Source organism: Coffea eugenioides, chromosome 10 (genome assembly GCF_003713205.1).
Source record: "Coffea eugenioides isolate CCC68of chromosome 10, Ceug_1.0, whole genome shotgun sequence".
NCBI classification, from domain to species: domain Eukaryota; kingdom Viridiplantae; phylum Streptophyta; class Magnoliopsida; order Gentianales; family Rubiaceae; genus Coffea; species Coffea eugenioides.
Genome location: NC_040044.1, coordinates 7,450,177 through 7,470,924, shown reverse-complemented (window position 1 = coordinate 7,470,924; position 20,748 = coordinate 7,450,177). Strand labels below are relative to the sequence as shown.

The window sequence follows — 20,748 nt, the reverse complement described above, 5'->3', positions numbered from 1 at the left end:
GTAACATTGATGCGTCAAAAATTGTACTAGGTGCCTAAATTCCCCCACTAATTAGGATCAATAGGATATAATACTTTATAGTACTGTTTTAGAAATACTACGAGTGTAACTAACTTTACTATCGTTTCATATACAAGAGTTGGATTATGTAGTAAGGTGAAAGGAATTGTATCTAACTAAGAGGTATTAGATTTAAATTCTCTCACTTACCTAACATATATATACATATAGCTATTGCGGAACTAGCTAAATGTTGTCCCTCCTATTCTTTTTTTTTTTAGTATAAGTCGCAGGTATCCATCTATTTTACTTACAGTTTGCGACTAATTTTGTTCGAATCGAATTTAACCCTTATAGGAGAAGTTCTCCCATTATTCTCTTCATTCTAATAGGTTTCGAACCAAGACACTGTCAAGGACTTAAATTCCTTCCACTTGCGCCAACATCCATTGGTTTGTCCCTTCTATTCACAAACCAAACTGTGAAATTCACTCTTATAGTATTCATGTAGGGTGTCAAGAAAAACTGTAGTGATAGGAATAATATATCAAAGAAGGAAATGAGGCAGTAGCAGTAAGAGCAGCTAGCGTCCAAGCAGACCCATAGATTTATCCATTCGAGGAGGCCTGCAGGAGAGGACTCAGAACTCAGGAGCTCTTTTTCTGAATCCTGATGCAAAAAATATTTATATATGAAAATCTTGTATGATACGAAAACAGGACTGCAAAACTGACATGGTTGATACTCTCACATCTCTATCGCATTAAAAATAGTACCAAATCTCCATTTCAATTCCAATATCCTCACATTCCCCTCCATTCTTGATTGTACTAAACATCTTGATTAAGACATTAACAATATATCAAACAAAACTCCCCCTCCAAAAAAAATGTCCCTTCCTCAGTCCTATGCCTCATTCTTTTCCTTTTACAGCTCCCAAAAAGTGGTTCCATTTGTACTGGGACAATGACCCATTTGGCAATTATCCACTATTAATTACTTGGGGAATCATCAATTCTCTAATCATTAAGAATAATGATCTTGCCATGATGTTTAACGTTCACTTGAGACAAATATTTGAGAATCATCAACTTTTGATCAGGCGTGAATTTGGATGATTCAACACGTGCATGTGGGATTTACAAATTGGTGATCATGCTTGAAGTTCAAGAATATAAATAGAAATTGCAAGGAAAAAGTGCATGTATGGTTGGATAAGGTAGCAATAGTTCAAGCCATTAATATTTAACAGTTAAAAAGGAGATTAATGACTCCTAAAACACTTGCAAAGCTATCTATATATACTAGTAATTGATAAGCTGGGGAACAGTACATACTGACTGTCTGGAGTTTGACAAGAATGTAACAACAAAGTGCATTTATGGTTGGATATGTAGGAAATAGATCTTGACATTAATAATTAAAAGATAAATGGGCATTAATGAATCCTAAAACACTTGCAAAACTAGATATACAAATTGATATAAGCTTGGGAACAACACATATTAGAGGCCGGAACTAAATATTTTTGTCCAAGACTACACATATATAGACAAGTGAAGAAACTTATTTTCTTCATACAAAAGGCTCGACTTGTGGGTCCTTTTTTTTTTTTTTTTGGTCTAATAATTGAAAAATACAATCAAGGATTGAAAATGAAGTTGCCACATTTACACTTCCAACACATAGGCTTATAGTTGGAGATATCATCACCTCTTGAATAAGCTATAGTAGGTGTTGCAAAGAACTGATTGCTCCTTGTTTTTTGGTGCTTTAGACTGGGAACAATTGGAACTTGAACTGCTTCACAGTGCCCACAAGACATGCATCTTCTCTCACATCTTGGTGGCCTTGATCCTATCAAAGACCTCACCATGACAACCTTCTCTTCAACTCTCTTCTGCCACCACCATCCACAATTTTCGACAAACACAAGAAAATTGTCAGAATTGTTTAAGACCTTAATGATCACAAAAACAAACAACAAATTACATTCCACTAATTAAGAATCCTCTCTGGATTTTCTTGAATGAAAATTGGATATAGTTTTGTTCTCATTTTTAACAGTTTTAAGACGAGGGTTCGATTCTAAACGTTAATTTCACCCTTCTGCAGAACCAGTAAAAGAAGAAAAAGCTCAGTACCTGATTAGCTTCAAGGCTCTGAACCTGCAATTTAGGAGTTGCTCTGCCTATAAAGTGAATGATAGCAGAGACTTCAGTAATAAATTCACTTGAAAATACTAACGTTGAGAGGGTTTTAAAAGAGTTGGAGAAATGATAAAGTAGGAACTTACCTTCAGCAATGATTTTAAAAGGGTTCGATCTTGTAATCAGAAGAAAGAGCACAAAAGTGAGGAGATGTCGATTTCTATAGTGAAAAATGCGGCCAGCTCCTGAACCCATTGAGCTAAAAAGGTGAAAAGAGTTGGGGAAAGAGGGAGAGAGCAAGTCGGGAAGTCAGAAAGATGGAATATATATTGAGGTAAAAGAAGAAAGATTGGTCAATCAGAAGTGACTGCATGGCATCGCTGCCACCTGCTCTCCATTACTCTCAAAAGCTTCTATGCAGTTTGCAAATTTGTACACACCAGTTTTCTACAACAAGCAGTCCTTTTCTTGACAAAATAATAATAGAATGTGGAGTGCAAGGTTTTACCAAATGGAAGAAAAATACTTGAGAGACAAAAGTGTTTTGAAAGGGAAAGATCTCGAACCTCTTTAAATGAGCCCGAGACTCAGAAGCTCTGAGACTCTGATCCAGAAGGGGAAAAAGACCCAATTTTTATTACTAGTCTTATGGGACCAGGGGGAGAGGGGCGAAAAAAAAATTTAAAAACTAAAAAAGGGAACTCCAAACAAAATTAAGGATAGAGAGACTGAAGGTGGGAGAGAATTCAGATTTCAGAATGAGATTACTAGTATTTGCCTATTTGGAATGATGTGCAGTGCTGCTGAAAGGAACAAGGGAAGGTAGTTTACCAATTATTTGCACGCAGCACACACACACTAAAGCACTCATAGCCGGTATGATACGTGACGATGGATAAAAGGGATTTGGCAAAAAGGACATTTGATATCAGACATGAGAACACAAAGGATGTGGCTTTATGGGCTTTCCTTTTCCTTCATTTTCACTCATTTTGTCCCCTTCATTTATGCGTATATCGTAGGATCACTGTTTTGCTTGGCTATTGAGCAGTTCATTTATTATTAAATACTACTACTGCTTGTAGTAGATTTTTTGATTATTTAGAGGCCAATCAGCCATGCATGGTAAACTTCAATGGCGATCTCTAGCCTCTACTTTATGTATTTAACACGCAAAATTCTCTCGTCTTCTCCCCTCAGAACAGTATATCGAGTTTCCAAGAAAGATTATAGGTTAGGGCAGGTGGATACTACTATAGAGATGAGTCTTAGTAGATTTGATGTAGCTATGCATATAGCTAGCTTTGTGTCTGTGTCTCTGCAAGTAAACTATGATAATGATTCATGAATTTGATGAGAAAATTTTACCTCCGAATCCACGCAAACTCTTTTGTTTACGGGATCGTTATAGTGTAGGGTGATCCGATCTAGTGGTGGCATTCACGCCTATGGTCATATCACAGCCTCAAATCAATTTCTGTCTAGTCTTGTGATGAAAAAAAGGAAATGTCTAGTGGTGATCAAAAGTAGGAATGATGGAAGTCGTAAACAGACACTACTGTAGTATTATCAAATTGATTGACCAATTTTCTTCTCTTCTTATAAATTATAATTACCATACCAAGAAGTACTCCGAAACAAATTATTATTGTAAATCTTGAAATTTTGAATATATTTTCCCAATTCTCTTATTTGTGTCAACTTGTACGTAGGAATTAGAAAAAGGAACCGACAAGCCATTTTAATGTGACAAAAAGATGGAACAAGAATTACTTCACCTCAAATGTCTGCAATTCTTTTGGCCTAGAAGTATAAAATATGCTGAAACTTGAGTTGCATAAAGAAATTTGACCTTCTTTTTTTTTTCTTTTTTTAAATACTTATCTGTGTGCTTGAGGGACAATTGCTATCCTTTATCATGTATAATTTGAGAAATTCACGAATAAAGAATTGGACTCGTCTGGTTGAAACTGGCTTGCAAATATGTATAGTATCTATCATTGGCGGCATTGGGTATGTCATCGAAAAAAAAAAAAATTTTTGGGGTGCGCTAAGTGTGGCAGGCACAGAATTATTTTGTACCGATTCTTTTCTTCTTTGATTTTCCTTCTCAGAGAACACAGAGCAATTATTGCACTTCTCCATAGGAGTAGATGAAAAGGTCATTTTCAAAGTTTGATTTTTTGGGCTTTTGTGAAACCACTCGTGTGTCTATGACCCTTTTTTTTTTTCCCTCTACTATCTGAAAGGAGTATTTGAAAGCCAGATGCTCCTCGATGTTCCTATTGTATGCAATCTAATAGAGAATCATGTGGGGATTGATCATCTATTATGTTTTGGCACATCAGAGGTAGAAGAAGTGGGGTTCCCATCATCTTTACTGTTTTCTCCACAGAAAGTTGATTGCAATGGGCCAATGCCTCGTTCAGCTTGCTATGGTGTTTTGCTAGCTGTTTTTTTTCTCTCTCTCTCAATGGTAATGTAGTGATTTCAGATCCTTCGAACTTAAAAAGTACTAACAAATACAGGGCATTGGATTTTGTCAAATTTCAATTAAACTCACTCACAAATTATGCAAAGGTACAATGATGAAAACTGAAAAGGGCTATTTCTACATTTTATTGAGCTGCTAACTACACCATGGTACTGTAAAACGGGCAGTTTCAGTTTGCCCTGCTGCAGATTCATCTTAGTTACTTCTACTACTAGTAGCATCCTTACGCCATCCTGATTCAACCAACTTCTGCAGAATTTAATTATCAAATCACCGAGTTAATAATGGAGATCCGGGGACAGTGGACACCTACCTACCCATAATTCTGTCAGCAGCGCTTCCTGCTGCAGGTACGTACCCTGCAAGGCTTTGTCCACATTGGCAATCTGGACACCAGTAGTAGATAAGGTCCCATCTCCCCACCATAGGCTTTACCCGTTTTCACCTGCTTTGGGGCACAGAGGACTCCATGTGGTGGGAGCTTCACCTATGCTCAACTTTATGCATTTTCATTTTCTTCCTCGTGCCAACGGTGACAACAGTATCTACTACTATTTAGGTACATATTGTACAGGGTGGCCAGAAAGAAACAATAATTGTACATGATCTACCTGATTATTTTCTCAAACAATCTAGTGAAAAAGAAAGGGATTTATGTAGTATACACGATCAAAAGGGTATATTACAGTGGAAAATACCACCTCAAAGAATTAATGAAGTATGTACATATCGGACCTCTGATTTTTTGTTTTTGTTGCTGGCTCTTCTGGAATAAGACAATAAACAGCAAAAATTTGACTCCTCTAAGTCCAGTTCCAAAAGCGTACATGGGTTGATAATGGTGCAAGACAGCAGGATTCTCAAGAATACGGTATATATGATGATATACCTAAGATATGTGCAGTGATAACAATACAAAATTTCGACTTCTACAGCTGGAAATTGTCAATCGTATGCTGTATTACATCGGCACCGTCAGAATTCATACAGTAGCTCTGTACCTGGAAAAAAGGTAACCGTAAGTCTTTTAAGTTATTATATGAAGATGAAGAGCAAGACAGAGTACTTGAATCGGCAAATTCTACAACATAAAGAAACTGTAAACCAGGTCTTGTATAACATCGGCACCATCAGAATTGGTGCGCCAATATATTACCCGAACAAGTAGGAAAACAAGAATAGTTTCTTGAACCACAGAACTCGCAGCAGTGGCAGAAAATAATTATATTAGTTGATTGCACCGTAGCAGCATTCAGCGTCATCCTAGATGGTTAACACCTCTAACATCATCAAGAAGAAGATAGATGATGCCATTGTCAAGTGTTATCAGTAAGGCAGTAAGCATCTAACTACGGACTCAGAGCAATGGAAGAGATTTGTGTGAACTGGAATTCTAGTGCTTGGATGTTCATTTATTTGGCTGTTCAATGGAGAAACTCAAATTGGTAACTTTCACGCGTCTAACGTAAATGAGACAAAAATGACAGAATAAAAGACCTAAGCAAGCAAAAAACACATGATTTGGAAGTTCCTGCAGCGAGCAAAGGCATTATTGACTCGTTGTGGAGCTAGGGGTTGAATACATGCCTGAATGGTGTTGTGAGCAAAATATCTCTGTTTACTTCCTTTGAAACTGACGTCAACACGTTCCCAGCTCAATTTTGTTAAACTTCTCAGCATGACCTCTAAGATTTCGAAAGTAGAGATTAAATGAATGAATCAAACATCACACGAAATCAAAATGGATGAACAATCTGTGAAAAATATTTAAGCAGATGCAAACAGCTCAATGCTAAGAAAATCGACAAGTGAGCGTGTCAATAAAATAATTGGCATATAATTCCAGATGTATATATTCTCATGACATCATGCCATGTTTTGGGTCCTGATGTCACCAAAAGAAGTGGCTGTAGTTGCAAAGAACTAAAGTAGTTCATATGGTCCTCCACCATAGGATTAATTTCTGAATTTTCGACCATGCGATCGAAAGAAGATAACATGGCCTGTAAAATGGTCCGGTCCAACTTCCCACCAAAAGAATTTAAATTGTCCAACACTTGATAAGCCCACATTTTGACACAGAACTTCATTTTATCCAAGTCTGGTAAAACACGGGATTAAAAATGGAACTCTCAGTTGCATGAAGACTACAGCAATCTCTAATCTCTTCTGAAATTTCCAAAATCCTTTCTAAGAATCTTGAATTGCTTTTTCATTCGACATCAATAGCATCATCTACTCTCTCATCAGAGTATAATCTTCAGCCCGATTGGCAGTTCGGCACTGCCTAAAGACACATGGAGTTTATTTACCAGCTCAAGAATACAGAGAAGCCACTTAAAACACCATTTTTAAACAGTTTAATTTACAGTAACATGAGATGGATTCGATAAATATAAATCACCGATCCGCATATAGGATGCTTTAAACTTAGTTCTCTCAATGTCACTGAGTGTACAGCACACTGTTGAGACGTGTCAAATTACCAAAATCTGGACGTTTTCTCATGCCACTAACATACAGATAGGATTAATGTTCTGGATAGTTTAATAAGAGGGATTATGTTTTCCACCAAGAGTTCATAAAATTGATTTACTAAGACCAGCTTACACTTCAAAGTCACATTTAATTGCTCATGCAACATTGCATGTCATTGGCTCTCAATCCTGGTCTGAAAAGCTACATGGAAACTACTACTTGTGTATCATCATGATGTGTAACCATAAATTTAACAGTGGTCTCTCCTGGATTTAGACCAAAATCATCAACATATTTCCACCAAAACTTAACTATTTACACTTTGCAGGATCAACACCATTATCTAATGATAAATGGATTGCAGGTCAAACTCCCAATTGAAGACCTCTGATAAAAAAGAGACTTTATCGGTTAAGGGAGGAATAGGAAAAAACAAACCTTCCATGTCCGCAATCCTAAATCCCTCGACTCGAACATCCGTCTCTTCTTGTGAAATGGCTGTTTTTGCCGTCTCTACGTTCACGATATGTGGGTATTTATCATTTTTTAACAGATTGCGCCGCTGAAAATATAATTGAACTGTCAGAAAATCATATTATATGAAAACATCTTTCTGACTTTAAATGCTAATGTTTACCTTTGGAAGTTCATTCCGACGTCGCAAAGATGATGTACTCCACCCAACAAGGTCTGCACTTAGTTAAGTTTTTCAAGTATGGCAGAGATTTTAAAACAAATGAAAGTAATTAAACCTGCAGCAATGTTATTCTTCAATATCTGTAACTTGAACAGTTTCTTGACTGCATAAGGTATCTAATAATTTCTACTAAAGTGGAAAAGCTCCATCAATTCAAGGGTATAACAGGATACGGTCATATCGTACATTTGCATAGGCCACACGTCGCTTAAATGATTGCAATGCGGATCTGCAAATCCAGGAACAAGAAATAAATGGTAAAGAAATAGAAGAAAATTTTCAGATATTCTGTTGGACACATGAAAAAAGAAGTAATAAAAAGTTTATTCTTTTTTGTTTAATTCTTTGGGACAATAAGTTCACTCATGTTTGCTCACATAAATTGAAGATCTTCAGAATCATTGACCATTTGAAACAGAAGTGGAGGTTTCCCATCATGACCGTCAGTCAGAAATAAATGTTTTCCGGTTTTTCCAAGTATCCATGCTGTATGTGATGCTACTTTCTCCAAGGTGTACAATCCACAGAACAAAGGGACCTGCAAGTCCATGAAATGATAAAAGAATCATTACTAGAGTACTGGAGTGCAAGAACACACAAAAGCAATGCATGCAGCCTATGAAAGTTCCAATTGTTGGCTACTTGGTGCTGCTACATTACCTTTAAACTAGGAGATATAATTCTAACAACATATGATAGAAATATTAAAGAACAAACTAGCAGATAAATCTCAGATCTTAAACCAGAAACACTGCAGCCATGATGGCACTGCTACATTGTTGGAGTGGTTAAGTAAAACAGAAGGTGCATACAGAAAAGGTTCATACTGTAGTATATGAGCACTTCTCCCTGCTCGTCATTTGTACGCACATATAATGCTTAATCTGTTAGAGGTCATAATCATCAAAATCAAAATCCAGAAAATTGATGCTAGCAATTATTCACCTGTTTATGGCCCCTTGAACCAAGGTGAGGAGTTGCAGAGGTTATAAAATTCACAGGGTCCAGTCCAGCAATTTTGCCTTTATATTTGTCTTCAGATAATGATTCTTTGGATTCGTCAAGCTTACAATCTCCATTTTCTTCGTGGGATTTTCTGGTAAAATCTTTTCCATAAAGCACAGCTATAGCATACCTTGTTACCAGGCCACCAAGCGAATGACCTAGAAATGATATCTTCTGAAGGTTTGGATGCTTTTGAACAACAGATAACACCTGAAAATTTGGATAGATTTTGGTAATTAGCCCAATAATGAATTGCAAAAGCAATAGTTAAGCGCTAAGACAAAAGCCATGAACAACAAACCTCATCAGCCAGCCTCTTTCCCATTACATCAACCCCATCAAATGTCAGCATTGCTGAGTTAGACTCACTGCCTGAAAATAACACGTTAATTCGACATCATTTGTATGATTGTATAATGCATCTACACTGACTTGCTCCAGCTGAATTAAAATCAAATCAGATGGTCGACAAAGTTAAATTCAAGCTCATGTAGCTTAGTAAGTCACCATAACAAACAATGCAAATTTATCTAAGCACTACATTTATTGAAGATACAACTTACAATGCACTAGAACATCCTTGGGATATGCCTTCACAAACTGTTTTGCAACATACCTCCAATTCTGTGCACTGCAATACAAAAGGATCACAAATAAAAATCCAAGTGCTAAACACTAACACTAAGGCGCGCCGCCCGAAAAAAAAAAAAAAGAAGAGAAAAAAGCCAAGAGCTAAACATTAATTTTAGTTAACATTTCATACTTTGCCAATTTAATTTAATTCTTTGAAACTTTTAAACTTATGAATAACAACGTACCAAAAATATGAAAAACTAAAGTACCAAAAAAAAAAAACAAAAAGCTAACCTTCCAATAATACCGTTAACCATAACAATTAAGTGAGTCGGTGTACGATCCGTAATAGCCTGCATATTAAAACTTCCCTCGCCAGTCGGTTCATCAACCGTCGGATATTCATCGTCCATTCTGATACAACTGAATCTTCGCAGAATAAAATTTCGCCTCTGTTTCAACTTCTTCTTCCTTTTATCCTTGTTTCCTTTCTTCTGCATTTCTGCTCTGTTCTCCTTCTTTTCTGAACCCATTTCAAGGTTGCTATCTTCAACAGCTTTAGAATCTTCCTTCATCTCCTCCTCCACAGAACCCATCTCGCAATACCTCAAATATCGATCAACAATCTGTTCAATTAGTTTGATTGTAATAGAAGGTGTTTATGTTCGGAGCTACTGTGTGACTACGTGTAAACGAGAGGACTAATGGAGGAACGAATGAAATGTCAGCAGAAAGGAGCTCATTAAGTCAGGACTCAAGACTTTTGTTCGGAATAAGTATGCTGTCTGTTTCAGTTTGTTTTCGCCGGTGAGTAGTTAAAAAGGTTGGGACCACCCGCCTCGGCCTTCTAGTATTCATTTACCCGCAAAAACTTTTGTTCAGACAACAAATTTAATGCCATAACAAATTTTTTAATACTATCTTTCAATTTTAATTCAAGATGGGAATGATTTATTGAAAAGACAGATTTGATACTAATTGAGGTAAAAATTGCTGTGTCATTATTGAAATTCTAAATACCAATTTCCTAAAAAAAAAAGCAAAATTATACATATTTTTGTGTTTTGTGAGTGATATATTTTTGCCTCTGATATTATTTGAATGCACGAGAACACACTCAGGAACTAGAAGAATTTGTTAAGAATACTAATACTTTCTCCGTCCCACTTTGATAGTCCTGTTTTCTTTTTTTATCTGTCCTAAATTGTAGTCCACTTTCCAATTGAAAAATATAATAAATTTTGATTAGGCCAATAAGATTGTTATTTTTTGAAATTTTTGTTAAAAATGTAACGTAACGATCTGATATACATGAGATAAAAAAATAATTAAAAAATATATTTATAAAAGACGTAAAGTTTGATTGAACCCATTTCAATTGCTATTTAGTTTTCCACTAACTATCGGGCACGTATAATTTTTTTTTGCCAAATGCTAAATTCAGCGCCTTTTGCAGGGTTGTAAAGTTCGAAGATGCTTCCAGATTCAGAATATTTGGGAGCTTGTGCATGGCAACCACTGCCAAATGCTACAATTTGTACAGTCAAAATAATAAGGCGGACAATTCGTAATAATTAGGGTTAATTGCACTTTGTATCCTTTAACTGGACCTGAATTCTCATTTTAGTTCCTAAACTTTAGAATGGTTATAAAATTTGTCATACTTTAGTCCCTATAATATAAAACTTGTCCATTTTAGTTCCTAAAATATAAAATTTGTCTCAATCTAGTCCTCAAAATATACTCACTTAGACATAAAATCTGTCTCACTTCCTTAATCATGTTATTTAAGTGAGACAAATTTTATAGTTTAAAAACTAAAGAGTCTCATTTTAAAGTTAAAGGACCAAAGCAAAAATTTGAATATAGTTGAAGGGTGCAAAATGGAATTAATCATAATAATTAAGTACTACTAGATTTATTTTTTTATACTATAACAAGAACAATACTGTGTATATGGAGAGAGACGAGTTAGATGGTCCGAATGAGAGAGTGTAAGACCCTATTTGATAACCTAATTCATCACTTAAATGAATGGATTCAAATTTTAACATGTTCAAACATGTTTAATAATAAAAAAAATTGAACATTTGAATTAATTCAATGACATTGAATTTTCTAAACAAAATTCGCACTTATCACTTAATGTGATATACACTCAAATATATCATATTTAGTATTTAACAATTTAACAGTTTAATGGATTTAAACTTCAGATTTCATATCTCAATTTTCAAATTTCAGTTTTATCAAACTCACATTCCCAGACTCGAGACTTCCTGTTTATTCTTAAAAAAAAAAATTTTAACTACTGTATAAGTAAATGCTTAGTTTAGCTTTCCACTTTGGGCTGATCCGTTTTCTTTTTCACCTAATTTTTTGGAGTCTTTCGAAATGCCATGTGGTACATTTGTTCAGATCCAGTTTTTCCTTTAGCAAAAAGGGCAAAAAGGGAAACGTCAATTTTGCAGGGCAGGTGCAAGTTTGGAGATGCTTTGAGATTCAGAAGAATAATGGTCGACAATCTTTTATTTGGTCCAACTAATGAAATGGAGAGTTAAATATAATTAGTACCCTCATTTAATAAATATAATACTGGTAGTAATGTGCTTGGTTTCTAGAATACGACAAAGTCAAAGGTTGGCTATTTTTGGTAGTCCGTTTGAATTGAATTTTCAAACTTCGGAGTCTTTGGAGCTGCCGTCATGGGATTTGACTACTAATCAATTTGTCGGGCATGACGAGGTCGAAATTGCGTTGCTATTCTGCTACCATTTTTTTAATAGTTGTTTTTTTTGTCACATGAGATTAGAGGAAGGAGAAAAAGAAGTGGGCGAGGAGACGAAAATTGCCGGGTTCTGTGGGTTCTCAAGGGGTTTAGGTTTGTCAAAATATTAAAAGTCTTTGGACTTAGGAAAAAAAGAGGAGACGAAAATTGAATTGCGTACCATGATTTCTTTTAGTCATCTTATTCATTGGACTATGAAAACTTGATTGACACGAGTAGGTTTGCTGTTAATGTACATTGAATAATTGTTTTTTTTTTTTCATTAATGGAACCAAAAAAAATAGAAGCAAATTTATACATGAAATTTTGGAATCCTTCTCCTTACCTCAAAATTCCACTGTGGAGTTGATGATGGGAATGTTTGTCTCAAAATTCTATTGTTGAATCAATCTAAGGTCTCATTTGGGATTATGACGGCTTATAAAGAAGTTTTTCTGAAACAAGTGTTTTTAATAAAAAGTACTTTTAAGTTATCAAAATTTGAGCCACTTAAGGTACGGAAAATTAATTACCAAAAACACTATAAGAACTTTTAATAGCGTTTATTCTAGCACCTCTAATTGATCAACATCCACAGGCTATTTTATGGGTCATTTGGAAAAGCTATTTTGTTGATCAAATTGATGAATTTGAATCTTAATCGGATTGGATTGAGCATTAATCCAAGAGGCTGGTGGTTTCAATTAGTTTTAGCCAAATTCAAGAATGTTATGTTCTATTCATAATTAATTTGTATTTGAATTCGATGTTAAAATAGTTTTATCTCTCGTGACTTTGTCAAGTAAATCGTGAAGGATGATTTTCAACTATCTCATTAATAAAATTGCTATTATTCTATCCCCATAGAGAGAGAGAGAGAGAGAGAGGTGGTTTTATCCCCTAATTTTAAGAATTTCAAAATTCACGTTGTTATTGTATAAAAATGAGGGTGAGAATGGGAAAGCAGAACAAAATTATCAAACAATATAAATTGTTGAACTTTGTATATCAGAGTTGCTCTGATAAAGGGAAGAGAGAATAGGTTCCAGGAACATTCAAGAACTCCAACTCAATGGTCTCAGGAATATTGAATTTTTGTATGTTTTCCTGCTCTAGAATTGTTTGCTATTGTTGAAAGTCTATTTTTTACAAAAAATTTGTTATTCAGCTTTTTCTAAAACATATGATGTGCAATCTAGTTTTATTTGGCCAAATTTATGTATGTTTGTTATTGATTAACTAATTAATTTGTTTTTGTTGTTGAAAGGAAAAAAAAAAAAAATGGCGCTCTAAGGGATGACTTAAAATTGTAGCGCATAAGTTTGGTCATTATTTCGCGAGAAAAATGCAGTTTTGGTACCTAAACTTTGACGCACGAGCGGTTTTAGTCCCCAAATTTTGGACGAAAACAAATTTGGTACCCGAACTTTCAATTTTGAGCACATTAAGTACCCTTGACGATTTTTTTCCAAATTGTTACCGGAAAAAGCCATGTGACTGTCACGTGTCCGGCCAAAATGGAATTAAAAAAGGCAAAAAATGCAGTTTTGGTACCTAAACTTTGACGCACTAGCGGTTTTAGTCCCCAAATTTTGGATGAAAACAAATTTGGTACCCGAACTTTCAAATTTTGAGCACATTAAGTACCCTTGACTATTTTTTCCCAAATTGTTACCAAAAAAAGCCATATGACAGTCACGTGTCTGGCCACAATTGTATAAAAAAGGCCAAAAAATGTCAAATGCCATTATAATACTAGGTATTAAATTTAAGGACTAATAGCGTAATAAAGAAAAAATCCAAGGACTAAATAACATCACATGAGTCAACAAAACCCAAGAACCGATACAAATGAGCTCCAATTCCAGTTCATTAATCTAAGAATCAAGTCACAAAATTTGTCTGGAATTGGAGCTCATTTGTATCGGTTCTTGGGTTTTGTTGACTCATGTGATGTTATTTAGTCCTTGGATTTTTTCTTTATTACGCTATTAGTCCTTAAATTTAATACTTAGTATTAGAATGGCATTTGATATTTTTTGGGCCTTTTTTTATACAATTGTGGCCGGACACGTGACTGTCATATGGCTTTTTTCGATAATAATTTGGGAAAAAATCGTCAAGGGTACTTAATGTGCTCAAAATTTGAAAGTTCGGGTACCAAATTTGTTTTCGTCCAAAATTTGGGGACTAAAACCGCTCGTGCGTCAAAGTTTAGGTACCAAAACTGCATTTTTGACCTTTTTTTATTCCATTTTGGCCGGACACGTGACAGTCACATGGCTTTTTCCGGTAACAATTTGGGAAAAAATCGTCAAGGGTACTTAATGTGCTCAAAATTTGAAAGTTCGGGTACCAAATTTGTTTTCGTCCAAAATTTGGGGACTAAAACCGCTCATGCGTCAAAGTTTAGGTACCAAAATTGCATTTTTCTCTTATTTCGCGACCCTATTTTTACATTATTGGACGGAAATTTCCATTTGTATAAGCCATCAAATGTTCAAAAAAAATTTTTGTTTTTGTTTTATTTTTGGCTTTGAAAGGAAACGGGTCCAAAAACTACAGTCCTAACTTCTCAAACTTAATTAAAATTGACATATAATTTTATTGTTTTCCTAGTACCTTTCCTTCAAAAATAGAAAAAAAATCTGGGTTTGCATCTAGTTAAGAAGCAAACTCTTTCCTTTGAGTTGTGAGGAATTTGTTTCCTAAAAAGTTTGTGTTTTATTTTTTACAAACACTGGGTTTGTTTGGATAGAGTATTATTTGAAATAAGTACTGTTGTACTTTTTGTGATGAGATAAAAATATTGTTGAGAATATGAAAAGGTGAGTTGGGAAATGTGTTTATGATACAAGCCAAATATTATTTGACAAAATAGAGCTATCCGATATGTTAACTAAGCCAACATAAACCAGGCAGCGGTATGCTCTTCAAATAACATTTGCAATTTGCAAACAATTAATGAGTCAATAACAGGAGACAAGACCAGGTTTATAAAATTGGCAATAACAGATTTTTACCTCTTTCCTTTCTTTGTTCTTTTTTTTCGATACGATAATTTTTATTATACATGAAGTAAAAAAGGTGGATCTAAAGGAGTCAATGAGAGATATAGAAAGAATTAAATCGCGACTGGACAAGTCCGAATACTTTCAAAAAAGTCCGAAAAAAATACAAATTAAGAGATTTGATTTCTTGACTCACATCCAGTAAGAGCTTTAAATCTTTTTCTTTGCGACTTACTCGCAATCTTTATTAATCTTCGCTCAAGGAGAGCTTTTAAGTAGTATTTCTTATCTTTGTTCGCTCATTCACAATCCATTTAAAAGTCTTCCATGGGTCAACGTGTGCAGAAATCGTTCCTTCCCTTCCTAGGCTGACTAGACTATTTCGTTAATGCCGACTCGTGTTAGCTCGTTATTGACTATTAGCGACGACTTGTCGCAGTCTAGTTCCCCGGGCTTCAGGTGACTATAGAACATGCAAAAATGAAGAACAACGAATAAATTCTCAAATCGACGGCTTTTTTGAAGCAATCAGATTAAAATTCAAATGGACGCTTCCCAAAATGCCTTTTACATATTCTTCACCCAGAAAAGAAGTTTTTCAATTATACTCCCCTTCGCTTTTTTTCAAATCTCCATAAAGGAGTAAGCCTTAGGTAGCACCTCAAATTTGACGCACAACACCTTGCTATCTTCTTTCGAAAATTTGCGGCAAAAAAGAGTCCCTTAAGTAACATGATTATACGTGTCATCAGAATAAGGAAAAGGAAAGGAGCAAGAGTCTAGCAAATAACAATTTCATCAAGGCACTGCTGCAGGTACAGCTGAGAAATATGAAAATTATTCATGCTTCTAGTGTTCTGGATTATTCTCCACCAAGTTCAGAAGGAAATTGTACTGCACACATAAATTCTCAAATGTATATAAAATGGATGCAGTAAAATGGTTTATCAGCAGATCAGGGCAGTCCTTTAGTTATCCATGTTGATATAAAATCAGATGATGTTATTGTCAATGAGAAGTTCAACAAGCGGTCCCATCATGAACCGAGTTCTACATATGTACAAATTTACATGTAATATGAAATGGAAACCATTGACAAATTAGTAGATCATTCACTACTGTCAAGTCAAATTTTTTAATGAAGAATTTGGAGAACTAAAATAACTGAACTCACAACTAGGTAATACAATTGCGGAGCGGACTCTGCGCAGGCACCAAGATGAGTACTTAGATTACATGGCAAGACTAATGGGAAGTGGTTTCAACCAACTCCACTCCTCCAAATAAGTGGAGTTCAAAGACCACAATCGGCAGTTGGGAACTTGGTATCTGCAAATCTTCTTTTTAAATTGTGGGAGCTTTGTTAACGGTTTTCTTTTCAATGGCCAGCTAAAACAAATTCATCAAAGCAGGAAAGCCTTGATGAAATAGTTAATTCCTAGAATATCACCACATTGATGTCTTCTTCAACTTAGACCAACCCACTTTTTGAAATTCAAAGCTGCTTCTCTTCTTTTCATTTGGTTTTCTGTCTGAAACTTTGGAGCCTTGCCCTTGTATAGTGTTTTATGGTACTTCAGGAACAGGGTTCGGTATCTATATTTGTCGATGAACAAGTTTCCCCTCTCAAGCATGTCAACAACTTCATTGGCTCGAACGAAGAACCCACCCCTCACAAATGTATAAAGCACAGCATCCAATAGTTCCTGATCAAACTTCATCTTGCTGGAAAAGGCAAGAGCCTTCATCTGACCCCATAATTCTGTAACCTCTGTATATTTTGTCCCAATAGCAGCATAGCCCATTACAAGAGAGTGGAAAGTTTGTGCATTCGGGGAGTGACCCAAGCTTTTCATTTTCTTATATGCATTTTCAGCATCCTGCATCAGCCTCTTCTTGCAGAAAAAGTGAATAACATTATTCCAGTCATGAACTCCACAATCAATTTTATGCCCTTCCTTAATTTCCTGCAAGAGTTTTGACATTAGATCAGTTTCACCACTCTCACTACATCCTTTAACCAGCATCTCAAAATCTTGATGACCACCTCTGCGTATTTTAGCCTCTTTCATCTCTTTGAACAGACAAAGGGCCCCTTGAGTATCCTTTTGGAGCACCTGTGACTCAATCAATGCTTCATAGCAGCTTGCATCTAGCTGTATTCCAGCTTTGCGGGCATCCCTAAGCAATGATGTTACCTCTCCTGCTCGATTTTCTTTACAATATGCTTTTAGGAGGTTGGCATATACAGAAGAACCAGTTCTAATACCTGCCAAGCGCATTTCATCAAGCAGATCATGAGCCTGGTCTAACCATCCAAGGGATATGCATGATTTTATGACGTGTATTAAGGTAGAATTATCTGCAGAAACTTGAGAACCTTCTTTCTCGGCTTTGATTAGAAACTCTGCCAAATCTTTTGTCCTCTGTGATTCCAAGAAAGCCTTAACCAATTTCACATACAATCTCTCTGTTGGCTGGAGAATACCATGTTCAGTAGTTATTAATTCTACTTGTCTCTGTACCTTGAAAACCAAAACATCAAGTAATTCTTTGGCCTCTGCCCCAAGTTTCAAAAACTTCCTGTCTCTAGAGAAATTTTCATAAGACAAAAGAGGGCGTAGTGTAGGATATTCCAATCCATCTGGTTCTCTGCAGTCTAAATCCTCTTTAGAAACATGTCCAGAGGATGATCTATTACCATTTGCTACCATTTTGAATGCTGAAGTAGTTGCCCCAAAAGCACTTTGCGCTTTCTTTGCCCTGTGAAGCATTTCCAGCACCATTTGAGATGCAGAATCTAGATCCCCGACTTTTAGATGACTTGAGAGTAAGCAATTATGAAACTGGAGAAACTGTAAGTCACTTACACCATAAGATTCGTCAATTTGCCTCTGAAGCTTCTTCAGCTCTTCTGTTCGTCCGTTATTTTCATACACATGAGCCATAATGATCAACAAGGTAGCATCCACTTTTAAACCGATCCGAGGCACCATGTCAAGTAGTTGCTCGGCTTTCCTAGCAGAATTGAATAGAAGACAACCGGCCAAAGCAATGCTAAATGCAGTTGTATTGGGTTTCATGGCTATCAATGGTGCATTGACCTTTTTACGTGGGTCCACCCTTCCATCCTGGAATAAATAACCAATCTCAAGAACCAACTCAGCTGCAATGTATGCTCCAGGAGAGGTCTGTGACATATATGCCAGGATTGTAGCCCAAGCATTAATGGGTGGAAATTGCTCCATCTCAATAAGCTTTCTCAGAATAGTTGATGAAGGAACAGGCAGTCCACATCTAGCAAGTCCCAAAGAGAGATAAATTAGAGTCTCCTTTTCAAAGAGGTTCTGCTTGTGCTCTTCTGAGGCTTGTTCAAACAATGCATAAGCCTTCTCCAGCCATTGAACATCTAAACTTTCTACCAACGTAGCTACAAGCACATTGACAATTGATTTCCTAGGAAATCCCTCCATATGCATGTATTGCTTGTATAAATTCCAAGCATCACTTAGTCTGAGTTCCTCGATTGCAACTTCTAACTCCTGGTACAGTTTGCCTGGGTCTCGAGCCTGGACAAGAATTGTTCCTGCAACAGTAGAAAAAGGTAGTGAAGAACGAGTAAAGCCTGTCTGGAAATCCAAACAATTGCTTTTCTCTATTAAGTTGGTTGATTTGAATTCCCTGAACAGGGTGGAAGGCCTGCAACTCCATTCTGCTCCTGAAAATTTCTCATAAGTCCTCAAACCACCAGTAGCAAGTGATTGAAGTAATGCAGAAGATAGTCTTGGAGTATGGTAGGCCAGTTTCCGGAAAGACATCATATCTCCATGTAGCATAGTTCATCTACTCAAATTGATTAGAAATCAGACCATAATCCTTTCCAAGAATGAGATGATTCAGCAATCCACATAGCATTCTAATTCCAATTCTGGCAGCTATTCAGCAGCAATATTATAACCATGAAACGAGGGATGGCAACCACAGAATGCAAACCTGAAAAAGAATAAAGGTGCAATTTAATCAAAAACTCACCATCACGCAAATACACAAGAGAATTATGACATTGCAGAAGCCAGAGAGGTCTAAGCTGAAAAATGCTAAGCACAAAAAGAAACAATTAATTAGAAGTGATATTTTGTTAAGAAAATGTAATTAACAAATAAAATTCAATACGAACACCCTGTCCATCAGTTCAGTATCAGAATTGGGAGAATCTACTACAAAAACTTAATCCAAGAAAGTATAATTAAATAAAATTTTCTGATTCCTGAATATGTCGAGCTTTCTAGTAACCGTAAGTACCAGAAAGCCATGACCAAGATGTTTTCTTTTTTCCAATTTCAGCTAAATTTCTTCTTCGCTAATAACAAGGTTTTATGAAGCTAACATGAAAAGGATGCATCTAAACGCAGACTAGTTGTTCAGACAAATGCGCAAACACTTCATCGGCATATTCACAAAATCACGAGTACCATCAAACTTGCAACCAAAGACCAGCTCCAAATCACACAACAACAATGCTGACATCCATCTAGTCCTCAAGCGCATATAAAACAAGTTGGTGCTAAGGAAAATAGTGGACATATTCTTGTTGTCAATCCTGAATACTAGTGTATTATTCGTCGAGAATCATATGTTTCGACTGAGCCACAATATTCCAGCTGCGATTGAAAGAATACATGGGAAGAAACGGAGAGATGGCTAGAATCCACTTTCCAGACAGGTGCCAGCGAATTGAAGGAAGGATCTTAAATGACTCAGTATCCTGAAGAAAATTTGAATTAAACTACTTTTCGAGTCCCACAAGGCAAATTTAAACCAACATCTTGGCAAGTGTAGGTTTGTTTTTGACGAATCTCACGCTGTCAATTGGCCAAACAAGGGCTGGCCAATTATCTTATTTAGATTGTATTTTATGGAGAATTTACGAACTTTTCAATAATGTTATTTGGAGCACTTTTACTGGTTAAAGATCAATTACTTCTCATGACAGATTATACCGTTTGAATTAGCTATTTTTGGGGTGTTTTTGAAATATTTTATTATATTTATGTAGATGAAAAACTTTTACTGTAGATGAAGTTGTTTTTTATTTTTTTAGGTTATTTTTTTTTTGTGTTTTTGAGGTTATTTTTGATTTTTAACGTTGTTTTTGATGTTTTTGATATTGTTTTTATTTGTGTATTACTGTAGTATTGTATATAAAATTGGAGTTTTTAAAAAAAGATCAATCCAAACGGAGCTAAATTTCTCGGCAACGGACCATCTTGAGTTAATTATAAAGAAATTGGGTAAAATCATTAAGAAACTCTCAAATAATAATAGTTAATTTTCGTGGCATTAGCATAGATTATGGAGTTATCTATTAAGTTCAAAAAACATGTAAAGGACTATGCTACAGTGCCTATAGTTATGGTAACGATATTAGGAAAACCTACTATTATAGGTTTCTATTATCTTTAGTGACAAATCAATTTTTTTGGCGACCTTTTTAAATATTATATGTTAATAATTAATATTAACTTTAGTAAGTTTTTAATTAAAACTAGTAAGTATATGTCTGAAAGATAAGT

General features: G+C 35.6%; 3 protein-coding genes across 4 annotated transcripts; all 3 read right to left on the bottom strand.

Moving 5' to 3' along the window:
- Nucleotides 1-1,587: 1,587 nt before the first annotated feature.
- On the bottom strand, nt 1,588-2,602 carry LOC113750912 (EPIDERMAL PATTERNING FACTOR-like protein 2). The gene is made up of 3 exons (XM_027294859.1): nt 2,297-2,602; nt 2,145-2,191; nt 1,588-1,900 (listed from the first exon to the last, which is right to left on the bottom strand). Exons 1-3 carry the CDS (start codon nt 2,403-2,405, stop codon nt 1,643-1,645), a joined length of 414 nt encoding a protein of 137 aa, XP_027150660.1. The 5' UTR covers nt 2,406-2,602; the 3' UTR covers nt 1,588-1,642.
- A 2,141-nt stretch (nt 2,603-4,743) lies between these two features.
- On the bottom strand, nt 4,744-10,143 carry LOC113750914 (putative lipase ROG1). Of its 2 annotated transcripts, XM_027294860.1 has the most exons (10): nt 9,692-10,143; nt 9,388-9,455; nt 9,126-9,196; nt 8,765-9,034; nt 8,197-8,357; nt 7,993-8,048; nt 7,760-7,812; nt 7,561-7,684; nt 6,232-6,329; nt 4,744-5,645 (listed from the first exon to the last, which is right to left on the bottom strand). In XM_027294860.1, exons 1-10 carry the CDS (start codon nt 9,991-9,993, stop codon nt 5,574-5,576), a joined length of 1,275 nt encoding a protein of 424 aa, XP_027150661.1. In that variant the 5' UTR covers nt 9,994-10,143; the 3' UTR covers nt 4,744-5,573. The 2 variants fall into 2 exon arrangements, with proteins under 2 accessions (XP_027150661.1, XP_027150662.1); XM_027294861.1 differs by lacking the exon at nt 6,232-6,329.
- Nucleotides 10,144-16,156: 6,013 nt separating this feature from the next.
- LOC113748812 (pentatricopeptide repeat-containing protein At1g03100, mitochondrial) lies at nt 16,157-20,039 on the bottom strand. Its single transcript, XM_027292376.1, has 2 exons — nt 19,648-20,039; nt 16,157-19,168 (listed from the first exon to the last, which is right to left on the bottom strand). The coding sequence occupies exon 2, from the start codon at nt 19,009-19,011 to the stop codon at nt 16,642-16,644; it is 2,370 nt and encodes a 789-aa protein (XP_027148177.1). The 5' UTR covers nt 19,012-19,168; nt 19,648-20,039; the 3' UTR covers nt 16,157-16,641.
- Nucleotides 20,040-20,748: the final 709 nt, after the last annotated feature.

Bases quoted from the DNA above. Each gene is read 5' to 3' on its own strand.
- LOC113750914 (XM_027294860.1), bottom strand. From the start codon at position 9,993: ATGGGTTCTGTGGAGGAGGAGATGAAGGAAGATTCTAAAGCTGTTGAA. The intron at 9,197-9,387 runs GTAAGTTGTATC...TGTTATTTTCAG, and splicing joins CAAGGATGTTCTAGTGCATT to GCAGTGAGTCTAACTCAGCA. The intron at 5,646-6,231 runs GCATGTATTCAA...CCTTTTTTCCAG, and splicing joins TTGCTCACAACACCATTCAG to GTACAGAGCTACTGTATGAA.
- LOC113748812 (XM_027292376.1), bottom strand. From the start codon at position 19,011: ATGCTACATGGAGATATGATGTCTTTCCGGAAACTGGCCTACCATACT.
- LOC113750912 (XM_027294859.1), bottom strand. From the start codon at position 2,405: ATGGGTTCAGGAGCTGGCCGCATTTTTCACTATAGAAATCGACATCTC. The intron at 2,192-2,296 runs GTAAGTTCCTAC...TTCACTTTATAG, and splicing joins TTTTAAAATCATTGCTGAAG to GCAGAGCAACTCCTAAATTG. The intron at 1,901-2,144 runs GTACTGAGCTTT...TGGTGGTGGCAG, and splicing joins AGAGCCTTGAAGCTAATCAG to AAGAGAGTTGAAGAGAAGGT.